Below are 21345 nucleotides of genomic sequence, written 5' to 3' on the forward strand. Positions count from 1 at the left end.
CAGGCAGATCAACGAAGTACACTGCTGAGGGGAGCAGCGGGCGGGTCAGGAGAGGTCTGCCACGCCATGTGGATCTCCTCCCGGGCAGGCGGGGATCGAACTCATGCGGAATTGGCTTAAGTTTCTTAATGCAGTGCTTTAACCCGCTGCACCACCAGGGAGGGCCCGCTGACTTATTTTTACAAAAGTTCCCAGGTTGGTATGAATTGAGACTTCCTCCTTGTGCCAGGTCATGCCCTTCTGGATTAATAAGATTTTCTGGAAAGTGAAGCCTTGTGGGGAAAAGGATCAGTATTTTCTAAGTGATTATTCGGTATACAGTAAAATCCCATAAATAAAGACACTAGCTACACATTTCTTTTCCTACAGTGGAAATCCAAGGCCTCACACATATCTGCATAAGATGTCTCTCACTGGGCAGTGGATGCATGACCTAACCCTTGTTCCCCAACACCCATTTAGCACAAACAAGATATTTAAAAAGACAAGCTTTTCCAAGTAACGGTAACTGAGATAAGCCAAGAAAGGGGAAGTTCCAGGTTCCCAGCTCCACCGGAGGCAGAGTGGAGCTGAGCAGGGAGGAGAAGCTGGACAAGACAGGGAGAAGGACGAGGGAGAGAGATCAAGAAGAGGAGCTGGAGGAGGCTGCGAGAGTGTGGACACGAGTGTGAAGAAGCCGAGCTTGCTGCTCAGCCTTGGGCTTGGACCAGGGACTTGGCAAGCATGAAAGGAGACACTTGAAACAGATGTGGGTGAGAGACCGTGGGGAGGCGGACAATGGCAGCCTTTATCTTGACTTTGCTCTTTTCTTTCCAGGCTTGCCTGGCCCCTTCTGCCCCTTTCCTGTGGGTCCTCCAGAAGGGGCCTAAGACTTGTGGCGGGCTTTCTGGACTTAGTGGTGCTTTGAAACAATCCTCCTGTTTGGCCTGGCATTTACCCATGAGGGGGAAGAGTAACTTAGGTGTTTCAAAGGGAAACTTTTAAATATTAAACATATTCCACTCTTCTATCACACAGTAATTGTATTAAAGTTCTTTTCCACTGAATGCCTTATCACTAAAGTATGTGCTATTTTGATGTGGCGGAAGGTAAAACCCATTTACAATAGGCTAGTTTGGGGATCCTGGAGTGCCGTTCACCCTAACCTATGACATGAATATCACATTTCTCTTGGCACAAAGAAGTGAAAAAGGAAGATTTCACATCAAATAACTTTAACTTAAAGCAAAGGGAAGCCCACGCAAGCCCAGGATCAAGTAACCAGTCAGTGACACTGCTTGACAAATCTGTGCAGGCTGGCAGCCAGCTCCCCTGACCTTGAGGTACCTCACGTTCTGAGGGAGTTCACCTTCATGACAGCACATCGACAAAACATCAATAGCACCTGAGTGTCACTGGAAGGGTTCTCCGGAGCTTTAAGTTAAAAAGCAGGAATCTCTGAGAGCTCCTGCCTTTACATTTCGTTTACATTTGCAACATAAACTCGGAGTGGGCCACAAGATACCATGTAGTTGGCAGGAAAATTAAGCCACTCTCTATACGTGAAACAGAAAAAAATCACTGAGACCTAGAAAGCAGGGGAAAAAATAAGGTGACAAATAATATATAGCATCCTAACCTCACAGCAAAAAGGGAAAGTTTGATCACCTTTGTATTTACGAGGTCACACATAACAACTGTGGATGGATACAAAGAAATTGTTTATAGCAATGTCCTGAGGAGAATCTGTGAGAAGATAAAACACAGAGCAAGAGGAAATCTTTCCAATGCATCTTTTTAGTCATAGAGACATTTTGCTTATTAAACTGTTCTTAATTTAAAAAAAAATCACATTAGGAAGAGAAACTGGATGTTAACCTTAATAATATTCTTAGGGGAGGGCCCTCCCTGGTGGCACAGCGGGTTAAAGCACAGCACTGAGAATCTAGAGCTACTTCTGCATGAATTCGATTCCCGCCTGCCCCGGAGGTGACCACATGGCGCAGCAGACCTCTCCTGACCCGCCCGCTGTTCCCCTCAGCAGTGTACTTTGTCGATCTGCCTGCTCTGCTCCCCACTCTGTCTCTGGTGAAGCCTCTCGCCGCCCCTGCACCTCTGGCCTGTACCCCAGTTCTGTATGCATAAATAAATAAATCTTTAAAAAAAAAATAATAATATTCTTAGGGGAATGAAGGATAATTTTTCATTTTCTTTTTTATAACTTTCCAAATTGTCCTTCAACATGTGTATGTTACTTTTACGATCAGAATATTTTGAAAGGAGAGAAAAGATGTTAGATTCTCCTTCCATCTCATACTTTATTAGACACACACAAGAAACACACTCTTTCATTTAGTTCAAAATACTTTTTAATTCCTCTGGAGATTTCTGTTTGACCCATGTGTTATTTAGAAATATGTTGTTTACTCTCCGAATAGTTTGTGGTTTTTCCAGTTTTTCTGTTATTGATTTCTAATTTAGTTCTATTGTACTCTGAAAATACACTTTATATAAATTTCTATTCAACTTTCTTTCCTATTCTATACTATTAACAAAGTTTCTTAAAGTATATTTGATGGCCCAGAATGTTGCCAACTTGGTGACTGCTCCATGTGAGCTTCAAGCAGCCTATACACCCACCTCACTGATGGTTATGTGAGTTCAACCATGTCCTGGTTTTCTGCCTGTCGGATCCTGTCAATTTTTGACTGAGGGGTGTAGTCTCCAATTATGATAGTAGATTCACCTATTTTTCTTTTTTGATTTATTTATTTATGCATAGAAGAACTGGGTTATAGGCCAGAGGTACAGGGGGGTGAGAGGATTCACCAGAGTCAGAGTGGGGAGTAGAACAGGCAGACTGACTGAAACACACTGCTGAGGGAAGCAGCGGGCAAGACAGGAGAGGTCTGTTGCACGATGTGGGTTAGCTCCCTCTAAAAAGGGCAAAAAGAAACTAATTTCCTTTCTGAATTAATATGTTGGAAAATTTAACCTTTTTCTTAACAAAGAAATGTACCATAGTTTGCTAGCAAATAAGCAAATTACTTCTATTCTTCTAGTATTTTTTAAGCAACTGTTCAATACTTCCAATGTGGAGGTGAAATGGATATCATACACATTAGTATCTGGCACAATTCTTACTTGGACTCTCTTTTTGAGGAAATAAAATTCAGATAAAGATGTTTATAATAAAATTATATATAATAAAATTAATAATAAATGTAAGGATAAGAATAAATAAGCCATGATATATCCATATAATAATATTGCTCAGCAATCACACTACCTCTTCAAGATACTATCTACTGACACAGGGAAATGTTCATGATTTGACAAGAGCAGAAAAAGCAAAATGCTCCACTATTCTTGCAGGAGGAGAGGCAGAAAACAGCACAAGCCTCAGTCCACAGCCTGAGGCTAAACTCTGGCAGCAGAACTGACCTGTAACTCCGTGCAGATCGCAACCTCTAGTGTTCCTCACATGTAAATGGAGGTGATTCCACTGACCTTCTGGGGCTTGGGCACATTCAATATAAATGAATGTGAAATACATGTGACTCTAAGGTCCAGATTTAAGCGCCTGGATGCAGCTTTCATCCACACATCTCAATCTCCAAGTCTGCCTAGGGTGCCTGTATTAGTGGTAACTAAATCATCACAAGACTGAAGCATAAAAATGTATTCTCCCACAGAGTTCTAAAAAACAAGTCGAAAAACAAGGTGTGGACAAGTATGCACTTCCTCCAAAGGCTCTGGGAAAACACCCCTTCTTCACCCCTTCCTCAGCGGGGACCTTCAAGCTGCCTTCACCTTCCCATGCCATCTCCTCGTCTGCCCATTCTCTGTGCCTATCCATTCTATCTCATAAGGACACTTGCCACTGGAATTAGGGTCCACTTACCTACCCATCCAGGCTGACCTCACCTTGCTCATTAATTGTATTCATTCATTTGTTAAGGAGGTCCTTAATTCTATCTGCCAAGATGTTTCCCGATATCAGGTAACATTAGTATGCTTCATCTACCCAACGTATCACTATACCTCCCAACCTATATCCAAACCCTAATTCCTTTCAAGCTGCAAAGCTACTGGAGGGTTCTAAAGTCATACAAGAGGATTTCATTATTAATTCTCCATTCTACATCAACTAACTTCCCGTAGAAGCTAGAAGTAATACCACAGAGTTGGGCAGGCAGCAGGGTGGTTGGATGCTGCGTACAGATGTGTATTACATGAACCCTAATTCAAAAGACTGCAAATGTCAAAAGAAGGGGTGCCATGTTAACCACCCTCTCCCCCTTCCTGATTGCTAGTTGTCTGATTAAAGTGCACCATAAAGATTAAAAAAAAAAAAAGACAAAACTAGGGATGCCATGTCAGAGTGAAGACAAACATTAATACTGTCACACAATTATTCTTTATCATAGGAACTGGGACAGTGTTTTACACAAGGTAAGACCATTTCACAAACAAAACAGAACACAAATAATCACAGTGGCCGAGTCAGACAGTTACCCCTGGGCGGTTGGCCTGTCTGGAGCCCTGCCACTCTGCTCAGTGCAGACAACCACACACAGCCTCTCACTCACCTTCAATGTAGAGGGGTTCCACCACATCGTGGTTAATCAGCTCGAAGTTCTCGTGGCCAATCCAGTGCTCCACATTTCTCTTCCTGCCAGTGAAGAAGTTGTCTACCACCGTCACCTCATGGCCGTCCATCATGAGTTTATCAGTGAGATGGGAACCCACAAACCCTGCTCCTCCAGTTATCTGCAACAGGACAATGTATAGACACTCCCAGAAAAAGCACAAGTGAACATGGTAACAACTGACTTCAAGGAGACAAGTCTTTGGTCCAGCTGCAGGTTAAACTCCAGAGCAGGGGAAGGAGGAGGATGGCGAAGGTTTTATAAAGCAGCATCTTTACTCTTACTCCAGAGCAAGAGATCGTATTACCTATGAGCTTTATGCAAACTAAAAGTTAAAACATTCAGTAAATAATAAAGGAAAATAGCAGTTACAGGTTTTAAAATGCTGTCTTTGACAGAATCCTTTATTACTATAAAGTCCATGATGTTTTATAATGGATGAGTCACTGTCCATTACTTCTATGGTTTTGATATTACATTCTTTATAAAAAGTGGTTTGTAAAATGCAGAGATTTGGTAAATTACCCAAAATATATGATACTTAAACTAGACTCAAACATTTCATAGAAAACAAACATCTTTCAAATTGCTTCAAAGAGAAAGTCAATGAACAACAGATGCTGTTTGCAAACCAAAGGCCTAAATGGTTAAGTTCCACTGTTGGGTTAATATATGAGCTGGAATGTGAGGAGGTCAGACAAACACCAAGGGGTGCAGCTACGAGGGGTTTAGGTGGGGAGTTCAGCAAAAACACGCCCCCAAAACTTAAATCACAACAAATGGGAAAAGTTGATGGTGTCTGGAAAAAAATAACTTTTTAACTGATAAAAGAACTATACAAATTAAGTGGTAACTGGAGAGAACAGCTAAGAGTGTTTGGAAGGTAGGAGTGAAGAGATTAAACTCAGAAGACAACTGTGACTGCAAAACTATGTTCACTGGAGTTCTGTTCTCTGCCCCACTCTCTGCCTTCTCATCCTCAGTCAAACCCTCCTTAAGCTCTTACGCCAAACTAAAAAATAAAGTAGAAAAAACCCAATTCTTTTCACCTAAAATAAAAAGCATATTAAGTCCCCAGAGCTATGGCTTAAAACATTTAATTTGCCAAGATGGGAATCGAGCAAGAGGTGGCAGAGTGAAGACACCGGGCTCGCCTCCCGCCAGCCGATAACTAAGCGGAGCACATCGGAGCCAGAGCCCGGGGGACAGAGGCGCCACCACAGCACACACCGCGCGCAGGTCTCGGGCTAAGTGGACTCTGTTTATGGTGCTGACGGGAAGCACTGCCCTCAAAAGGGAAGGGCAGCTGCACGTGCTCAGCCCCTGACGGGACAGGACAGGCCCCACTGCACTGGACAAGAGGCTGTACAAGTTGGCACCCAGAACAGAGAGTGCAGTGTTGGAGAGCTTCAGGGGCGGGAGGGCAGAGTGAGGACCGCTAGCCTGAGGCTCTCAATGTATTAAAGAGTTTCTGGAGCCTGAGTCTGCAGGCGAGACAGTTCAAGCACTTGGCTTTCTTACAGAGTGGCTGCTGAGAGCTCAGGTGGAGAGAGTCAAAACACCTGCCACCCTACCAGGCTGAAAAAAATAGACATGTTGAACAAACTAGAGCTCAACTTCAATGATAGGAGCAAGCACCCCAAGATAAGGCTGCAGCAGATAAGCACTGTGCTGGAAAAGGGCGCTCCTCCCAGTCTGTGTCCTCCAACCAACATTGCCAGAACTATGGATAAAAACAGCCGAGTGGAAGCAGACAGGAGACTATAGTAGACACCAAGCCTGGGGAGCTGGCCTGGAGGAGGGGAGCACCCCACACTGGCCCCCACCACACAGTAGGAAGCTCAAGTTCCTGCATTTGTGAGAGATGGCTCCTCCATACTAGCCTTTGTACCCTACGGACATGTGAGGCCTCAGAACACTTCGTCAGGTGGAAAGGCAAGTCTGAAAATCTATCCATTATATAAAATAAACATTAAAAAAAATTTTAATCAGAAGACATGTACAGAAGATATGTACTTCTGTACATATCACAAATGCTAGAGAGAAAAAAATGTGTTGAAAAGAGCCCCAAAGATCAAAGCTGCAGAACATGCCAGAGAGGTGTTTAAGGTAACAGTTCAGACCACTCAGGGACGTCAGCAGCAACAGTGGAGGGCATAAAACAGTAGAATAAACACAAAGAAAATAGACAGTTACTACTGGAAACACGAAGCTAAGAAACAATACAGCTGATTTGAAAAATACAATTGAGGGCCTGACAACAAACAGAAGCAATGGAGAGAATTAATGTGATTGTAAACACAATGCTGGAAAAGACCAAGCAGGACAATGTAAGGAAAAATGAGTGAAAAAAATAAATAAAACTGTAAGACACCTCAGGGACCACTTAAGGAGAAATAATATCCATACCACAGGGGAACCAAGAGAAGAAAAAAAGGCATGGAAAAATTATTTGAAAAAGTAATTGCTAGAAAAGGTCTCAATCTAGGGCATAAAAATCAGACAGCGTGATCCAAGAAGCCCAAAAAGTTTCAAGCAAAATAATACCAAAGACACATTATAACAATGCTGTTCAAAGCCAATGAGAAGAGCAGGAGATTAAAACATCAAGAGGAGAAAGTGCAACTAATAAGGGAACACCAATCAAAAAAGCCTGCAGGAATGCAGTGCTTTAAACCACACACTGCTGCCAGTATTTTGCTAGTTTTAATAATAACCAAGGAGCTGAGTCTTGACTACCATGGATATGAATTGCTTTTTTCTAGAATAATTACTTTCTATCTAAACTACTTCACCTTGCATACTATAAATGGATGCTTATAACATGTTTTTCCCTATCAATTTTTAGCAATAGGCATTCCAAATTTCACCATTATGCAAATATTTCCAGCAGAAATAAAACTGGGGAAACTTAAAGAAGCTTCTTCAAGAAAACTAATCACCAAGCCCAGACATACCCTTGGATTAACAGGAGCTAAAACCCAAAAGATAGGAAAGACAAGGCCCTGGTATGTGTTACACCTTACACAGGGCTCTAGATTACGTGCCTCTCTCGCTGGTGTGGGAGCTGACAGTCAGCTAAATTAGCCTGGGCTCAAGGTCAGCATTCAAACTCACACTGCTTAGCAAAGTGGCCACAAGAAAGTCTTTTCAAACAAACCTGTTCTCACTATTAAGGCTATAACAATTACAGAAGAGACTAAGTTTCAATAGCAATATGCCAGACACAGGCACCAAATGACTGTGAAACATGACTCAATCCAGGAGAGGGCAGATGAGTGAGGACACTAAGTGTTTTTGTTGTGGCTCTGTGCAAAGTGAAGTAAATTCAGTAACACTCAGCACTGACCAGAGAGCATCCCACAAGAGAATAATAACCCATGTAAGCTGTGCAGACGTCCTTGATCAGTGAGTGGTGGGTTTCCAATCATCCTGACACATGGCAGCAGGAAGACTCGAAAAATTAACTTTCCTCTGCTGCTGAAGACACTAATTTCTTTCTCAAGCCATGCTGAAATGCACACTGTGTTTTAAAGATTTTTTGAAGACTTAAAGATTTTATTTATTCTTGCATAGACTGAGACTGGGATGGAGGCCAGAGGTGCAGGGGTGAGAGAATTCACTAGAGACAGAGTGGGGAGCAGAACAGGCAGATCCACTGAAATACACTGCTGAGGGGAGCATTGGGTGAGACAGGAGAGGTGTGCTACACCATGTGGGTTACTCCCTGGAGAGAGATGGAACTCAGGTCACAGTGGTGATAGTGCTGAAACTTAACCCCTATGCCACCAGGGAGGCCCAGAACACACCATTTGGATGTGACAGAAACAATACCTCTGAGTACAAGTACAGTCTGCCCCTGCAGACTGCTCGGGGCAGGGGGACTTGTATAAAAAGGCAAGAAATCTTCTAAAACTTCTGGAAGTACAAGATTACACTAAACACTTCACAGTGATTCAAGAGTATTACTTTGGTGTTTGGTCTGCATGATCTCTAAAATTAGGTATGACACCTCACAAGGCAGACAATTAAAACAAACATAAGGGAAGGTGACAGAGACCAATCCTGCAAGAAACATACAGGGAAAATACCATGTGATGGAGGCAAACACTGGGCTGGAGATCTCCAAGCCTCTGAACCCAGGGCTACTGACAATATCAGAAGCTAAAAGAAAGGCATGGAACAAATTTGTGTTAGAGACTTCTGTGGGTGCATGATCCTGCCATCACCTCGATTTCAGCCATGTAAAACTGGGAAATTAGGGCCTCCCTAGTGGCCTAGGGGCTAAATCTCAGCACTGTCACCTCAACAGCCTGAGTTCAATCCTGGCCAGAGAGCTGACCCACATGGTGCAGCAGACCTCTCCTGTCTTTCCTGCTGCTCCCCCCCAGCAGTGTATTGCAGTAACTCCGCCTGCTCTGCTCCCCACTCTGTCAGTTCTACACAAAAATAAATAAATCTTTTCTAAAAATAAATGAAAAAAATAAAATTGGGAAAGTTCCATTTTTAAGCTGAGTTGTTGATACTTGTCACAGCAGTCCTAGTAAGAATGAAACCAATACAGAAATAAAGAAAACCAACTTAGTGTAACAAATTGTAAACAAAGTAGTGGGGTAGCAAATACAAATTGCAGAAAGAAAATGTTAACCAACAGTGTTGTTATATATAACCAAAAGTAATTTTCAATATTAAAAAAATATAGATAAATGAAAAGTGAGAGCGTTCAGTGAAAGCAGACCTGCTATAAAAGAAATACTAGGATGTTCTTCAGCCAAAAGCAAATACTTCCAGATGGAAGATAAAATAATTGCATAGTTATAGAAAACAATGTATTTTGCATTTCTCCTTTCTACTCTTAAATGATTGAGAGACCCAGTGTATGTAAGTTCAGTGACGCAAATATGCTTAAAGCCACAGAGCTGTACACTTTTAAATGTCTAATAAACTATGCCATGTATGCTTTCGCACAACAAAGGAGTAAAACACAATTGTATAAAATAATATGCATGTAATTGTATTATCCCTGAATATACAGAAATAGAATATAGTCGGCAACAGTACACAGAAGTCAGGTAGGGACAAAGCTGGGCTGCAGGAAGGAAATGACACCAAAAGTCAACTAAACCCATAGGAATAAAATGAAGGAAACCAGGCACGGTAATAATAGTAAGATAACAAATTCTGTAAATATCCTTACTTTCCTGTATCCTCTCAGTGTATTTAAAAGATAAAGTATAAAGTAAAAATTACCACAATGTGTTCTTAGGTTGCAACATGAATAGAAGTAATGCATGTAAAATGGATTAGAAATAATATCCCAAGAAGGGAAACAGAAAATGGAATGAATAGGAGTGACAAGACTACCTCTCCCTGGGACACAACATAATTGGAAGCAGAGTACCATAAAGCTAAGGTAGATGTGGTGAGCATTAGAACTAACAAGTAATAAAATATGCTCTTTAAATACAGTGAAGAATCATTAAAGAGGCCTCCCTGGTGGTGCAAGGGGTTAAGGCGCAGCACTGTGAACAATCCATAGCCACTGCAGCACCAGTTCGACCCTTGGCCAGGGAACTGAACCACATGGCACAGCAGGCCTCACCTGTCTCACCCGCTGCTCCCATCAGCAGTGGAATTGCCTATTCTGCTCCCCACTAGCCTACACCCCAGTTCTCGTATGCATAAATATTTTTAATATTTAAAAAAAACTATTACAGAAATTCAGTCATTATATTAAGAAAATATTTTAGTGTAAAAGAAAAAGCCATGCAGGAACACAGGACAAACAACAAAGAAGAAGATGCTGAAAACACAATGTAAAATGGCAGATGTACTGCTAACTCAACTATACATGGCCTAACAATGCTTTGGCCAATGAAGAAGAACATACAGTCAATGGTGCCAATGGGATACCCCATCTAGCTTAGGTGGGTCATAGCCTACACTGTCTATATTTGCGCAACTATATGGCACCCACACAACAACAAAATTGCCTATCAAATGCAGGAGCCAGGCCCTCCCTGGTAGCACAACAGGTTAAAGCACAGCACTATGAAGCTATCGCAGCCACTGCATCAGAATTTTGATCCCTGGCCAGTGAGGGTGACCCACATGGCGTGGAAGACCTCTCCTGACCTGCCTGCTGCTTCCCTCAGCAGTGTATTTCAGTAGATCTACCTGTTCTGCTCCTCATTCCGTCTCTGCACCTCTGGCCTGTCCCCCAGTTCTGTATGTATAGGTAAATCTTATAAAGAATGTTTTGGAAGGGAAAAAAAAAAAACACAAATGCAGGAGCTCCTCACTAAACATAGCATGACTACATATTGATACTAACATTAAATGGAAATGGATTAAACCACCACTCAAAAGGAGTGATAGGTTGTTTAAAAAAAACAAACAAAAATGGTGCAACTATATAATGCCGAAAGAAAATACAATGTAAATCCAAAGATGCCATGCACTAAACTAAAGTGCCATGCACTAAACTAAACATATAAAAGATAAAAATATAGCATGCAAACAAGAAATTTAGCATGTAAAATTAAGTCAGATACAAAAGACAAATAACAGATGGTCTCACGTATATGTGGGATAGTTCTTCAGGTCAAAGCAAAAAAAGGTCAAGAAAAAGTCAAAACTAGCAAGCTGATCACAGAACTGAGGCACACAGCAAGGGAGGCGGAGGGAGGGATCAAGAAAGGAGAAGGAAGAGCACAAGGGAACATGGTGACAGTTCATGGGTGATATGGTGGCAGGAGAACTATGGGGACTCCGACGATGCAAGAACAAAATTTAATTAACTAATAAAAAAAGAAAAAACCTGGCACTGCTATAATGATGCCAGATAAATAAAATTTAACATGTTAATAGATAAATAGAGGCATTTTACAATGACAAAAGGACCCATTCATCAAGTGGATACAACAAGGAATATGTGTGCACCAAATACAGAAACCAAAAATACACTTAAGTAAAAGCTTAAAGAATTGAAGGGCAGAAACAGAATTTAACAACAATAATGAATTGAAGTAGGCAGAATACTAACAAGGAAATAAAACACTTGAAAACCCCAACAGATCAGCTAGAACCTAACAGCTACCTACAGAAGAGTCCACAGCACACCGGCATAATATATATTCCTTTCAAGAGTACATGGAATATTATCCAGAACAAACTAAATCCTCAGCCATAAAATAAGTCGCAATAAATTTAAAAAGTCAAATCATACAAAGAATGTTTTGACTACAATGAAATGAAATTAGGTATTAATAATACAAAGAAAGTTGCAAAATTCACAAGTATGTAGAAAATGAACACATTCCCAAATAACATCAAAGAATACATGCAAGGAAAATTAAAAAATACTTTGCAATGTATGACAATGAAGACAGCAAACCAATTGCACAGCTAAAGCAGTGTTTACAAAGAAATCTGTAAGCTATAAAATGTCTATGTTTAAAAAGAGAGAACTCGAATTGATAACCTAAATTGCTACCTTAAGATACTGGGAAAAAGTACATCAACTCCAAGGAAGCATGGAAGGAATAAAGGTCGGAGCAGAAGTTACTGAAATAGAAACTAGGACAAAAGAGATTAAAAACCAAGAAAACCCAAAAAAGGAATCTTGAAAGATCAACAAAAGTGCCAGACTTTTAGTTAAACCAAATTAAAGGAGAGGACCCAAATTTCTAAAATCAGTAGTGAAACAGAGGAAATTACAGAAATAAAGAGAACACTATCAACAACAGTATGCCCACAAGTTAGGGGAAAATGGAGAAATTCCTGGGATGATCCATACAATCAAAGTGACTCAAAAAGAAACAGAAAACCCCAATTCAATAGGAGTCCAGCAAGATGCCAGCAGAGCGAAAACACCAGCCTACCGTTCACAAGAAATTTTAAAGTATCCAGAATGGTCAAAACTATCTTTAAAAAAGAATTAAATTGGAGGACTCACACTCCATAATTCCCTAACTTGCTGCAATAATCAAAACAGTGTTTTACTGGCATAAAAGCAGATACAGAGGGAAATGGAATAGAACTGAGAATTAAAAGAAAATATTTGCATTTATGGTCTACTGATTTTCAACAAGATGTCAAGACAATTCAATGGGACTAATCATGATTAGTCTTGGCCCTGAACTGAGTAGCAACACATGAAATGGAAAGATACTTATCTGACACTATATACAAAAATTAATTCAAAATGTTAACAACCCAAATGTTAACAATTAATGGAATAAAACATTTGCTAACCACTTAGTGGAGAAAAAAAAATTTAGATATCAAATAGATAAATCTTACAGATCAATAATAAAAAGAAAAATAATCCAAATAAAAAATGGGCAAAATCAAACTTCCCTCACGGTCTAAGAGGTTAAATCTCAGTGCTACCCCCGAATGGCCCAATCCTTGGCCAGGGAGCTGACCCACATGGCACTACAGACCTCTCCTGTCTCACATGTTGCTCCCATCAGCTATATATTTCAGTCAATCTGCCTGTTCTGTTCCCCACTGTCTCTGATGAATCCTCTTGCCTCCTGCATCTCTGGCCTACACCCCAGTTCTTCTATACAAAAATCAATAAATAAGATATTTTCAAAAAGATGGGGGCAAAATAATCTAACAGACATTTCTCCAAAGAAGTCATAAAAAATAGTAAGCCCAAAAATTGTTCCATATCATTAGTCATCAAAATAATAAGATACCACACTTGTTAATGCCAGAGGGACTTACAAGCAAAGACAAATGATGTTGGCAAGTATGTGGAGAAAAAGACCCGCATACACTGCTGGAAATGTAAAGGTTACAGAGTTCTTTGGCAAACTACCTGGCAGTCCTCAGCAAGTTAAATATACAGGGATTCTATAACTCATGTGATAAATGGTTAATAAAATGTGGCATATATATCCATTCAATGGAAAGCTATTAAGTAATAAAAATATGAAAGCCTGATGCATGCCATAATATAAAGACTTTAAAACATGCTAAGAAGCTATTCACAAAAAGATAAATATTGCCTACATGAAATATTCAGAATTGGAAAATCTATACAGACATGAATAGATTAACCTTTGCCTAGAGCTTGGGACAAAGTGGAGATACCTACTAATGAGGTTAGGGTTTCTTTCTGAGGGAATGAAAATGTAAAATCTGTGGTGATTGCACAACTTTGTGCATATACTAGTGAACTGTATACTTGCAGAGGTAAATAACAGGACAGATGAATTATACTGCAATAAAGCAATACAATTATTTTTTTTTAAATGCAAAGGTGCTAATCTCTTTGGATACAATTTACTACACAAGAGTTAAATGCATTTTTTTCTTTCATTAAATGTACTGATGTCTAACCTTCCAGCCAAGGAAGCTTTCAAAGCATGAAAAAGTGAGGTATGAACTAGAAAAAGTATTGCAATCTCAAAGAGTTTCATATATCCTGGAGAAATTACACAAAGGGCTACCGTATACCTAAGTAATTTCAGTCCTAGATACAGATGCAAAAGAATTAATCTATGTCCACATAAAAATGGCTACCTGTAAGCCACAGCAGTATGGTTCACAGCTAACTCAAAACAGAAAAAATCCCAATTGTCCATCAACTGGCATGCAATGGAATATTATCCAACCATAAAAAAAAAAAAAAACCCACAAAGTACTAATTTATGCTATACCATGAAGGAACCTTGGAAACACTCTAAGTTTAAGAAATTAGGTACTATAGACCACAAAATCTATCATCTCATTCACATGAAATTCTAAAACAGACAAATCCAAAGAGAAAGACATTTTAGTGGTTATCAGCAGATAGGGACAGGGGGATGGAAAGTGACTGCAAATGGGTACCGGGTTTTCTTTTAGGGGTGATGCAAATCACCTCAAATTACAATGTGAACTTGTGCAACTTTGTGAACATATTATGAGCTACTTAACTATATACTTCAATTTAAATAGCAAATTCCTTCATGTCACAAATATTAATCAAATGTGCAAACTTACCAAAATTCTCTTACGATCCTTTTCTGATAAAAATTTTACTGGTGGGTATTTCTGAGTAAAGCTGGAAACACAAAAGTTAAATATTGCATGAGTATTTTCTCTAACTATTATAAAGAAACAATGCCAGATTTCAGAACTGTTATTCTTTACTCCTCTCTACTCCAAAGGAGTGCTTGCTCTTAGATCCAAGTGATCACCAGCTAAAACCTGAATTACAAAAATAACTTACCTACTCCTTGTTTGGAATCAAGGTACAAACACAACTTGAGATTCTATCCTTGAGAAGGGAAAAATCTAAGGAGGCATCTACAGACCATCAGCAGTCAAAGCTAAACACAAAATGAGGGCGATCGTTCGGGGTTACAGCAGTCTGTGACACAGCATCCTCAAAATGCTTAATATGGGCCTGGAAGACAGCAGCTGCATGAAGTCATGAGGGTATTCTCTCAATACCCTGCAAGAGCAAGAAAAGGGGTCTCTCCGGTGGCCTAGGGGGTTAAGTCTCTATTCTATTATGCCACGGCCTGAGTTCAGTCCCTAGTCAGGGAGCTGACCCACATGGCACAGCAGACCTCGCCTGTCTTGCCAGCTGCTCGCCCCGGCAGTGCAATTCAGTAAATCTGCCTGTTCTGCCTTTCACTGTCTCTGGTGAATCCCCTTTGATACATACTTATTAATGAACCTACTAATCATAATTTCCCCTTTAGTAGCTCAAAGGATATTGTTCAAAATTAGGCCCCTTTAACACTCTAGCATACACCCCAGCTGTTCTAACAAAAATAAATTAAAACTTTTATAAAAAAAAAAAAAAAGAGGCTCTCCCTGGTGGCACAACGGGTTAAAGCACCACATTATGAAGCTCTCCGAAATCACTGCAGCACGAGTTTGATCCTCTGCCAAGGAGTTGACCCACATGACATGGCAGACCTCTCCTGACCCACCCACTGCTCTCCTCAGCAGTGTCCATCTGCTCCCCACTCTGTCTCTGGTGAATGCTCTCATGCATCACTCCTTTAGCCTGTACCCCAGGGCTGTATGCATAAATAAATAAATCTTAAAAAAAAAAAAAGAGGAGGGTCTCCCTGGTGGTGCAGGGGTTAAAGACACAGCACTATCAAGCTATCACCAGCCACTGCAGCAGGAGTAAGATTCCAGGCCAAGGAGGTGACCCACATGGCGCAGCAGACCTCTCCTGTAGACCTCTCCTGTCACCGCTGCTGCTCCCCTCAGCAGCGTATTACAGTAGATCTGTGTGTTCTGCTCTCCACTCTGTCTCTGGTGAATCTTCCCACTCTCTAGACTACACCCCTTATTCTTGTATGAATAAGATACATCTTGTTTAAAAAAAAAAAAACAAGAGCAAGATGGTATTAATAAAGCCTCTTCATGGTGAGCTCAATGCTTCCCAACTCCAGCATTCTCTTCCCCAACCAATGGCCCTGGACAAAATGATTGGTCATAAGTCCTTGCTGACTATTTGGGTATTACAGTCAACTTGGATATAATATTCACAATCAAATACATGTATGTGATATCTATTTAATCATAGCTTGTAGAAATCACACTGATCTTAGAGGATTTATAATATAAAGATCTGTGGTTGCACATCTGGAAAACCCCTGAAATTTTTAATTTTAATTTTAATGAATCCACAGCTTTCATCAGAAATGGTTCTTAATAAGAGGGGAAAAGGCCTCAAAAATATTGCATCCAATTTTTAGAGTAAGAAATATCTGCAAAAGTGACTTATAACTTTCATATTTTGAAATTAATGACTCACCTGTAATCAATTTAATATTAGCTATTGACCTGTGGTCAACAACTAGGAAATAAACATTTTCCTACACTCAAAAAGAAGTACACTTACCTTTTTTCTAAATCTCTGATTTTCTCTCTGAGTGGCTCAATAATCTGAAACAAAAGTCATTAACATCAGCTTCAAAGCAAAAAATACCTTTACTACTTTTACCCAACTCTCGAGTTCCGGATCCCGACACACTGCAAAGCAGCAGCTAATTTCTTCTACAATTCACTTCCAGTTTAAGATATACCCCTTGAACTGCAACCATGGAGCTCAGATGACAGAGAGCATGTTAGATACAACTCTTATCCAAAGATGCCTACCTGACAAAAGCTCACCTCTTTTACTTATCTGATGGACTATGAGCATGTCAAAGGTAGTTCACACTCACAAAAATTGGCAGCCTGACATCACCTGTTTCTTTTCAGGAATTCATACCCCCCAGGGACTGCCCACAAACGTTGATCACCTTGATCTGAAGCTACATTACGTTAAGCAGCTCCAAGGCATAAATCTGGGCTGTGACTCAATCAAGTCCGTGTGTGTTAACACCTTGAGCTCAGACAAAAACTCAGGAACATCTACGGGCTTCCTACACCAACAGCATCTGGCCTCAAATCAAAACAAGTACCCCCCCCCCCCCACCGCTCCCACAGCCAGTCTAACTGTATCTACTTTTTTTTGACAAAAACGTTAAGCAATTATTTCTACCTAGGTATCTCAGCAACCAGGGGAGCTAGCTTTTAGTAAGGAGCTAGCTGTTCCCCCAAGTCCCATCAGCTGTGCCCACAGGGCAGGGCTGCTTTCCTCAGCATCTGCTCAGGTGAGTGGCCACTGGCACCTGCCCCCATCCTAGTAACCACTTCCCTTTCCATAAGAAATTCTGGGAAGGATTAACTGAAAAGTCACAAAAAAGTTTAAATCCATTCTGCCTTTAAGGCAGATTTTGTTTTAATGCATGGCTCCTTTCTACAACAGGCAAATGCAGGCAGAACCACTTCTACAGGATAATAGTCTCTTCTCCGGGGAATACTTTTTTGAAAGATAATTTCAAAACCACGGGAAAGCATCAAGCTAGCACAATAAAGATATCGCCATAAGCAAGTGAAGTTGTCAAATGGATGGGAAAAACGAACAAAATATGGAAAAGAGACTAACCTCTTCAATCTTGCTCTCAAGTTTTAGTTCGTTTTCCTGGATAGACCTGTTGAGTAGAAAGCTACAAAACTAAGATCAATTGAAAGGTTTTTAAGACTTTAAGATTTCTAAATAAATTACGAAAACATACACTAAAAGTTGCCACCTCCCTCTCCTTCCCACAAATCAGTCGCATGTAATAATCCCATGTACCAATTCCTTCCAAAAGGGGGGGGCAACTGGGCAGGGGAGCTCATCAAATCTATGGCTTATGGGTTGTTTCTATGAAACTAAAATAATCTCACTTTCACATTACACCCTACACAGCATTTTAAATTAGAAGGAGAAAGTTTATCTGCTGGGCTTTCCTAGGGATTCAATGCAAAATGAACTTTTTCCAAGTGAAAAACAGATCCCTTAAAGTGGGATCTGAGCAACAGACCTAGTCACATGCAGAAACCACTACCAGGAGTGAGTCAGAGACAGAGGTAGACACAAACACACCACACACAGTAGGACTTTGATCAAATGTCCCACCGCCTTGCAAAACCGACTCCACGTGAAAAGCCTGCTGGGGTCAGAGTCACCCTTTACCCTTAACAGCCGTAAGCAACAGCATTAAAATTCCAAATCCAATTCAATCATCACAAATATGATTAATGTATTTTCACTAGCAAGAAACACAAAGTGGAATAAATTTTTCTTTGCATGTAAAACTGCACTAACAGGGCCAGATTTGTTTCTACAATACTTGCATATTATTCTGTGCTGACCTTCTCTCCTCAGAATATTAACACCAGCATTTTATTTTTACAAGTGTCCCTCAGGACCTACTGAGAAGCATAAATAAGGCACACTCAGGCCAGAAAGCATCCCAGCCAACCCCTGAGATAGGCAGGTGCTCTGCATCCCGGGTCTCCTGAGCCAGCCCCCCCCCCCAACCCCCTTTCCTAAGACAGCTCCCTTTGCAAAAGGCTTAGGGAAGCTCCCAGTGTTCTGTCCCAAGCAATTTACATTTCTGCCCCAAGTGAAAAGCTAGAGTCAACCCACCACTGTCTGCAGTTAGAAGGGGCAGGTCCTTAAGGTGGGTACTGCAGGGAAATCTACCATTGCAGCATAAGCTTTTATCTTTTTAACAGCTGGACTTTACTTAGGTAAACGTTCAAATCAGCTGCATCCTCCAGCAGATTCACTCAGAAAAGACACAACTCAGATAGATATGTGAATAGCAAAAACCTCAGTTTCATTTTAAAAACATTTCTTCAATTGACCGTGACATCCATGCTGTACATATAACAACTTAAATGTGTCTATAAACCCAACCATCATATCCAAGTTATTAAAAGCAATTACCTCATGTTAACGATGTTGCCCCAAACAGCTGTAAGGGAAAGAAAAAAAGTCAGCATTTGAGTTCAGAACACACAATGATTCCAACTACTACAATTTCAATTTTTGGCCAGTAGTTTAAAGTTCACTAAGAAAATAAAACAATAGTTCATGAATAAATGCACTTTGTTTTCAAAAGTATTAAGTCCTATTAAAAAATAAATAAAAATCTAATCCTATATACCCCTTTTTTTCTGGAAGATCTCTTCCGCAATCTGGAGTTGATCTGGGCATGTGTTTTGCTATACAATTTGTCCTCAACCTTTGGAGAAAGGCCAGTTACAAAAATCAAAGGCTATCCGAGTTCCTAGGGTGCAGCCCAACCTCTTCGTTTAGCTGTCCATAAAACCAAAATATCCAAAATTTGGGGGACTGCTATATAAAAACAAGAATCATTCATTTATAAGATGCCTTTTGAAAATATGTGGGTCTGCTAGACTTAAGTGGCCTGTTTGGCCACCATTTTTTGCTACCTGCATTTCTGCATTCCTATACAAGGTCAGAGCTGCCAAACCAATCAGTCAGAGGAGCCAAACCTAACAAGGTACTGGGAATGCCTGGGGCTCAGTGGAGGACCCATGTATGACAAGGGACCGCAGAAGCTTATCAATGGAATGCCTTGTTGATAAGATTGAAACCATGACAAGGGGCCCGGGGTACGGTCTCAGTTACAACACTTGGTCATCAAGCAGTGAGAATTATTTAGTCAGCATTCTCATATCTGAAGACCTAGATGGCAAAAATAAGTTCTTTAGCATCACCCCACCTTGCTCTCTTTGTCCTCCTACCTCATGTACTGATGCTGTATGGTTATTCTATCAATAAAAGGGCAGGGTTGGGCCCTTCCTGGTGTCGCAGCAGGTTAAAGCACAGCACTAAGAAGTTAAAGCCACTTCAGCATGAGTTCAGTCCCCACCTGGAGGTGACCCACATAGCGCAGCAGATCTCTCCTGACCCACCCGCTGATCCCCTCAGCAGTGTACTTCGTTGATCAGCCTGTCCTGCTCCCCACTCTGTCTCTGGTGAATCCTCACACCGCACCTGCACCTCTGGCCTGTATCCCAGTTCTGTGTGCATAAATAAATAAATCTTTAAAAAAAGAAAGAAAAAAGGCCAGGCTCATTTCAGCAGCATCCTGCATTGCTCAGCATGCTCCACCAGTCCCTTTTATCAGTGCGGTGTTGCTGATGCAACAAAAATATATTTGAGAAACATTTCTCCATCCTTCCACCATCACTTAGACCATTTCAGGGCACATAAAAAGCCGTCTCCCCTTCCTGGATACCTTCTCTTACCTTGAAGGAAAGGTGACATATCCTCCTGAGCCTTGCCTCGCTTCCTGCTTTGTTAGCAGCTCCTTCCTAGGAAGCAGGTAAGGAGCCTGGGATCTGCCATAGGAAGTGAGGCCCACAGCTATCCCTCATAAATTGCTAATAGGGCCTCCCTAATAGAGATACCAAGCTGAGAACACTTGACACACAATCATGAGTTTGATCCCAAGCCAAGACGTGATCCACATGGCACAGCAGATCTCTCCTGTCTCGCCCGCTGCTTCCCTCAGCAGTCGATTTCTGTGGATCTACCTGTTTGGCTCCCCACTCTAGTCTCTGGTGAATCCTCATCCCCCACACCTCTGGCCTCCATCCCAGTTCTTGTATGCATGAATAAATTTTTAAATTAATTAATAATAGTACATAGTGCCTGCATCGATATCTGTGAGTAAACCAGTTAGCTGGGCTTTCCACATCAGGAAGAACACTTTCCTCCCCAGTTGCTCCCCATTTCACCCCAAGCTTTTCATGAGCACCTTCCTCTTCTCACCTCCATGCAGCCTGTCCACAGGAAACTACACTCTTGATAAACCCCAGCCCTCCCACCCAGCCTTCAGCTGGTCTCTAGCCCAGAGGGAGTCGATACAGCAGTCCCCAGTCCCCTGGCCAGAGTGCACTCACACCTCACACTCCTCCAAGAACCACCTGAATGCTCCATCCATCTTCCAGAAGCCTCTACACCTTCCCTCCCTGCTCCAGGGCCACAGCAGACCCTGTGTTGCTGATGTCCACTACAACTTTTAAATGCACAGTTCACAAGTGGGTCTCCCTACAAGGTCAGGCATTTCCTTCTTCACATTTGCAACACCACGCACACACAGTCCAAGCACCAAAATTAGCTGAATGGACGCCAAGGAGTATTTTCTTACATTTGTCCCTCTTATTCCTATTTCTCTTCAAAAATGTTATTTCCAATGAATCACTAAAATGTTTTGTGTCAAATGTCCTCCTCCTTTCAAATTCTCAAACGTTCTATCTGCTTTGGACAGTGAGCAGCCAGTCCTTTATTCAGCACCCACACAGGCCAAAGAACACTCAGGGTCAACAATAAAAAGCC

General features: G+C 41.1%; 1 protein-coding gene across 3 annotated transcripts in view; it reads right to left on the bottom strand.

Annotated features, from left to right (window-relative positions):
* Window positions 1-21345, bottom strand: part of UXS1 (UDP-glucuronate decarboxylase 1) — a 78863-nt gene that overhangs the window by 35552 nt on the left and 21966 nt on the right. The window contains exons 2-6 of one of the 3 annotated variants that reach the window (XM_004686194.1): window positions 18922-18949; window positions 17590-17635; window positions 16498-16541; window positions 14631-14691; window positions 4572-4752 (exon numbers count right to left, since the gene is read on the bottom strand). In XM_004686194.1, the coding sequence (XP_004686251.1) occupies window positions 4572-4752; window positions 14631-14691; window positions 16498-16541; window positions 17590-17635; window positions 18922-18949 (360 nt within the window). Of the gene's footprint in view, window positions 1-4571; window positions 4753-14630; window positions 14694-16497; window positions 16542-17589; window positions 17651-18921; window positions 18950-21345 lie in introns of those variants that run through there. The other 2 variants (XM_004686193.1, XM_012727610.1) reach the window with 2 other exon arrangements.

This window comes from Condylura cristata, unplaced genomic scaffold (genome assembly GCF_000260355.1).
Source record: "Condylura cristata isolate star-nosed mole 26May11 unplaced genomic scaffold, ConCri1.0 scaffold00020, whole genome shotgun sequence".
Lineage (NCBI taxonomy): Eukaryota > Metazoa > Chordata > Mammalia > Eulipotyphla > Talpidae > Condylura > Condylura cristata.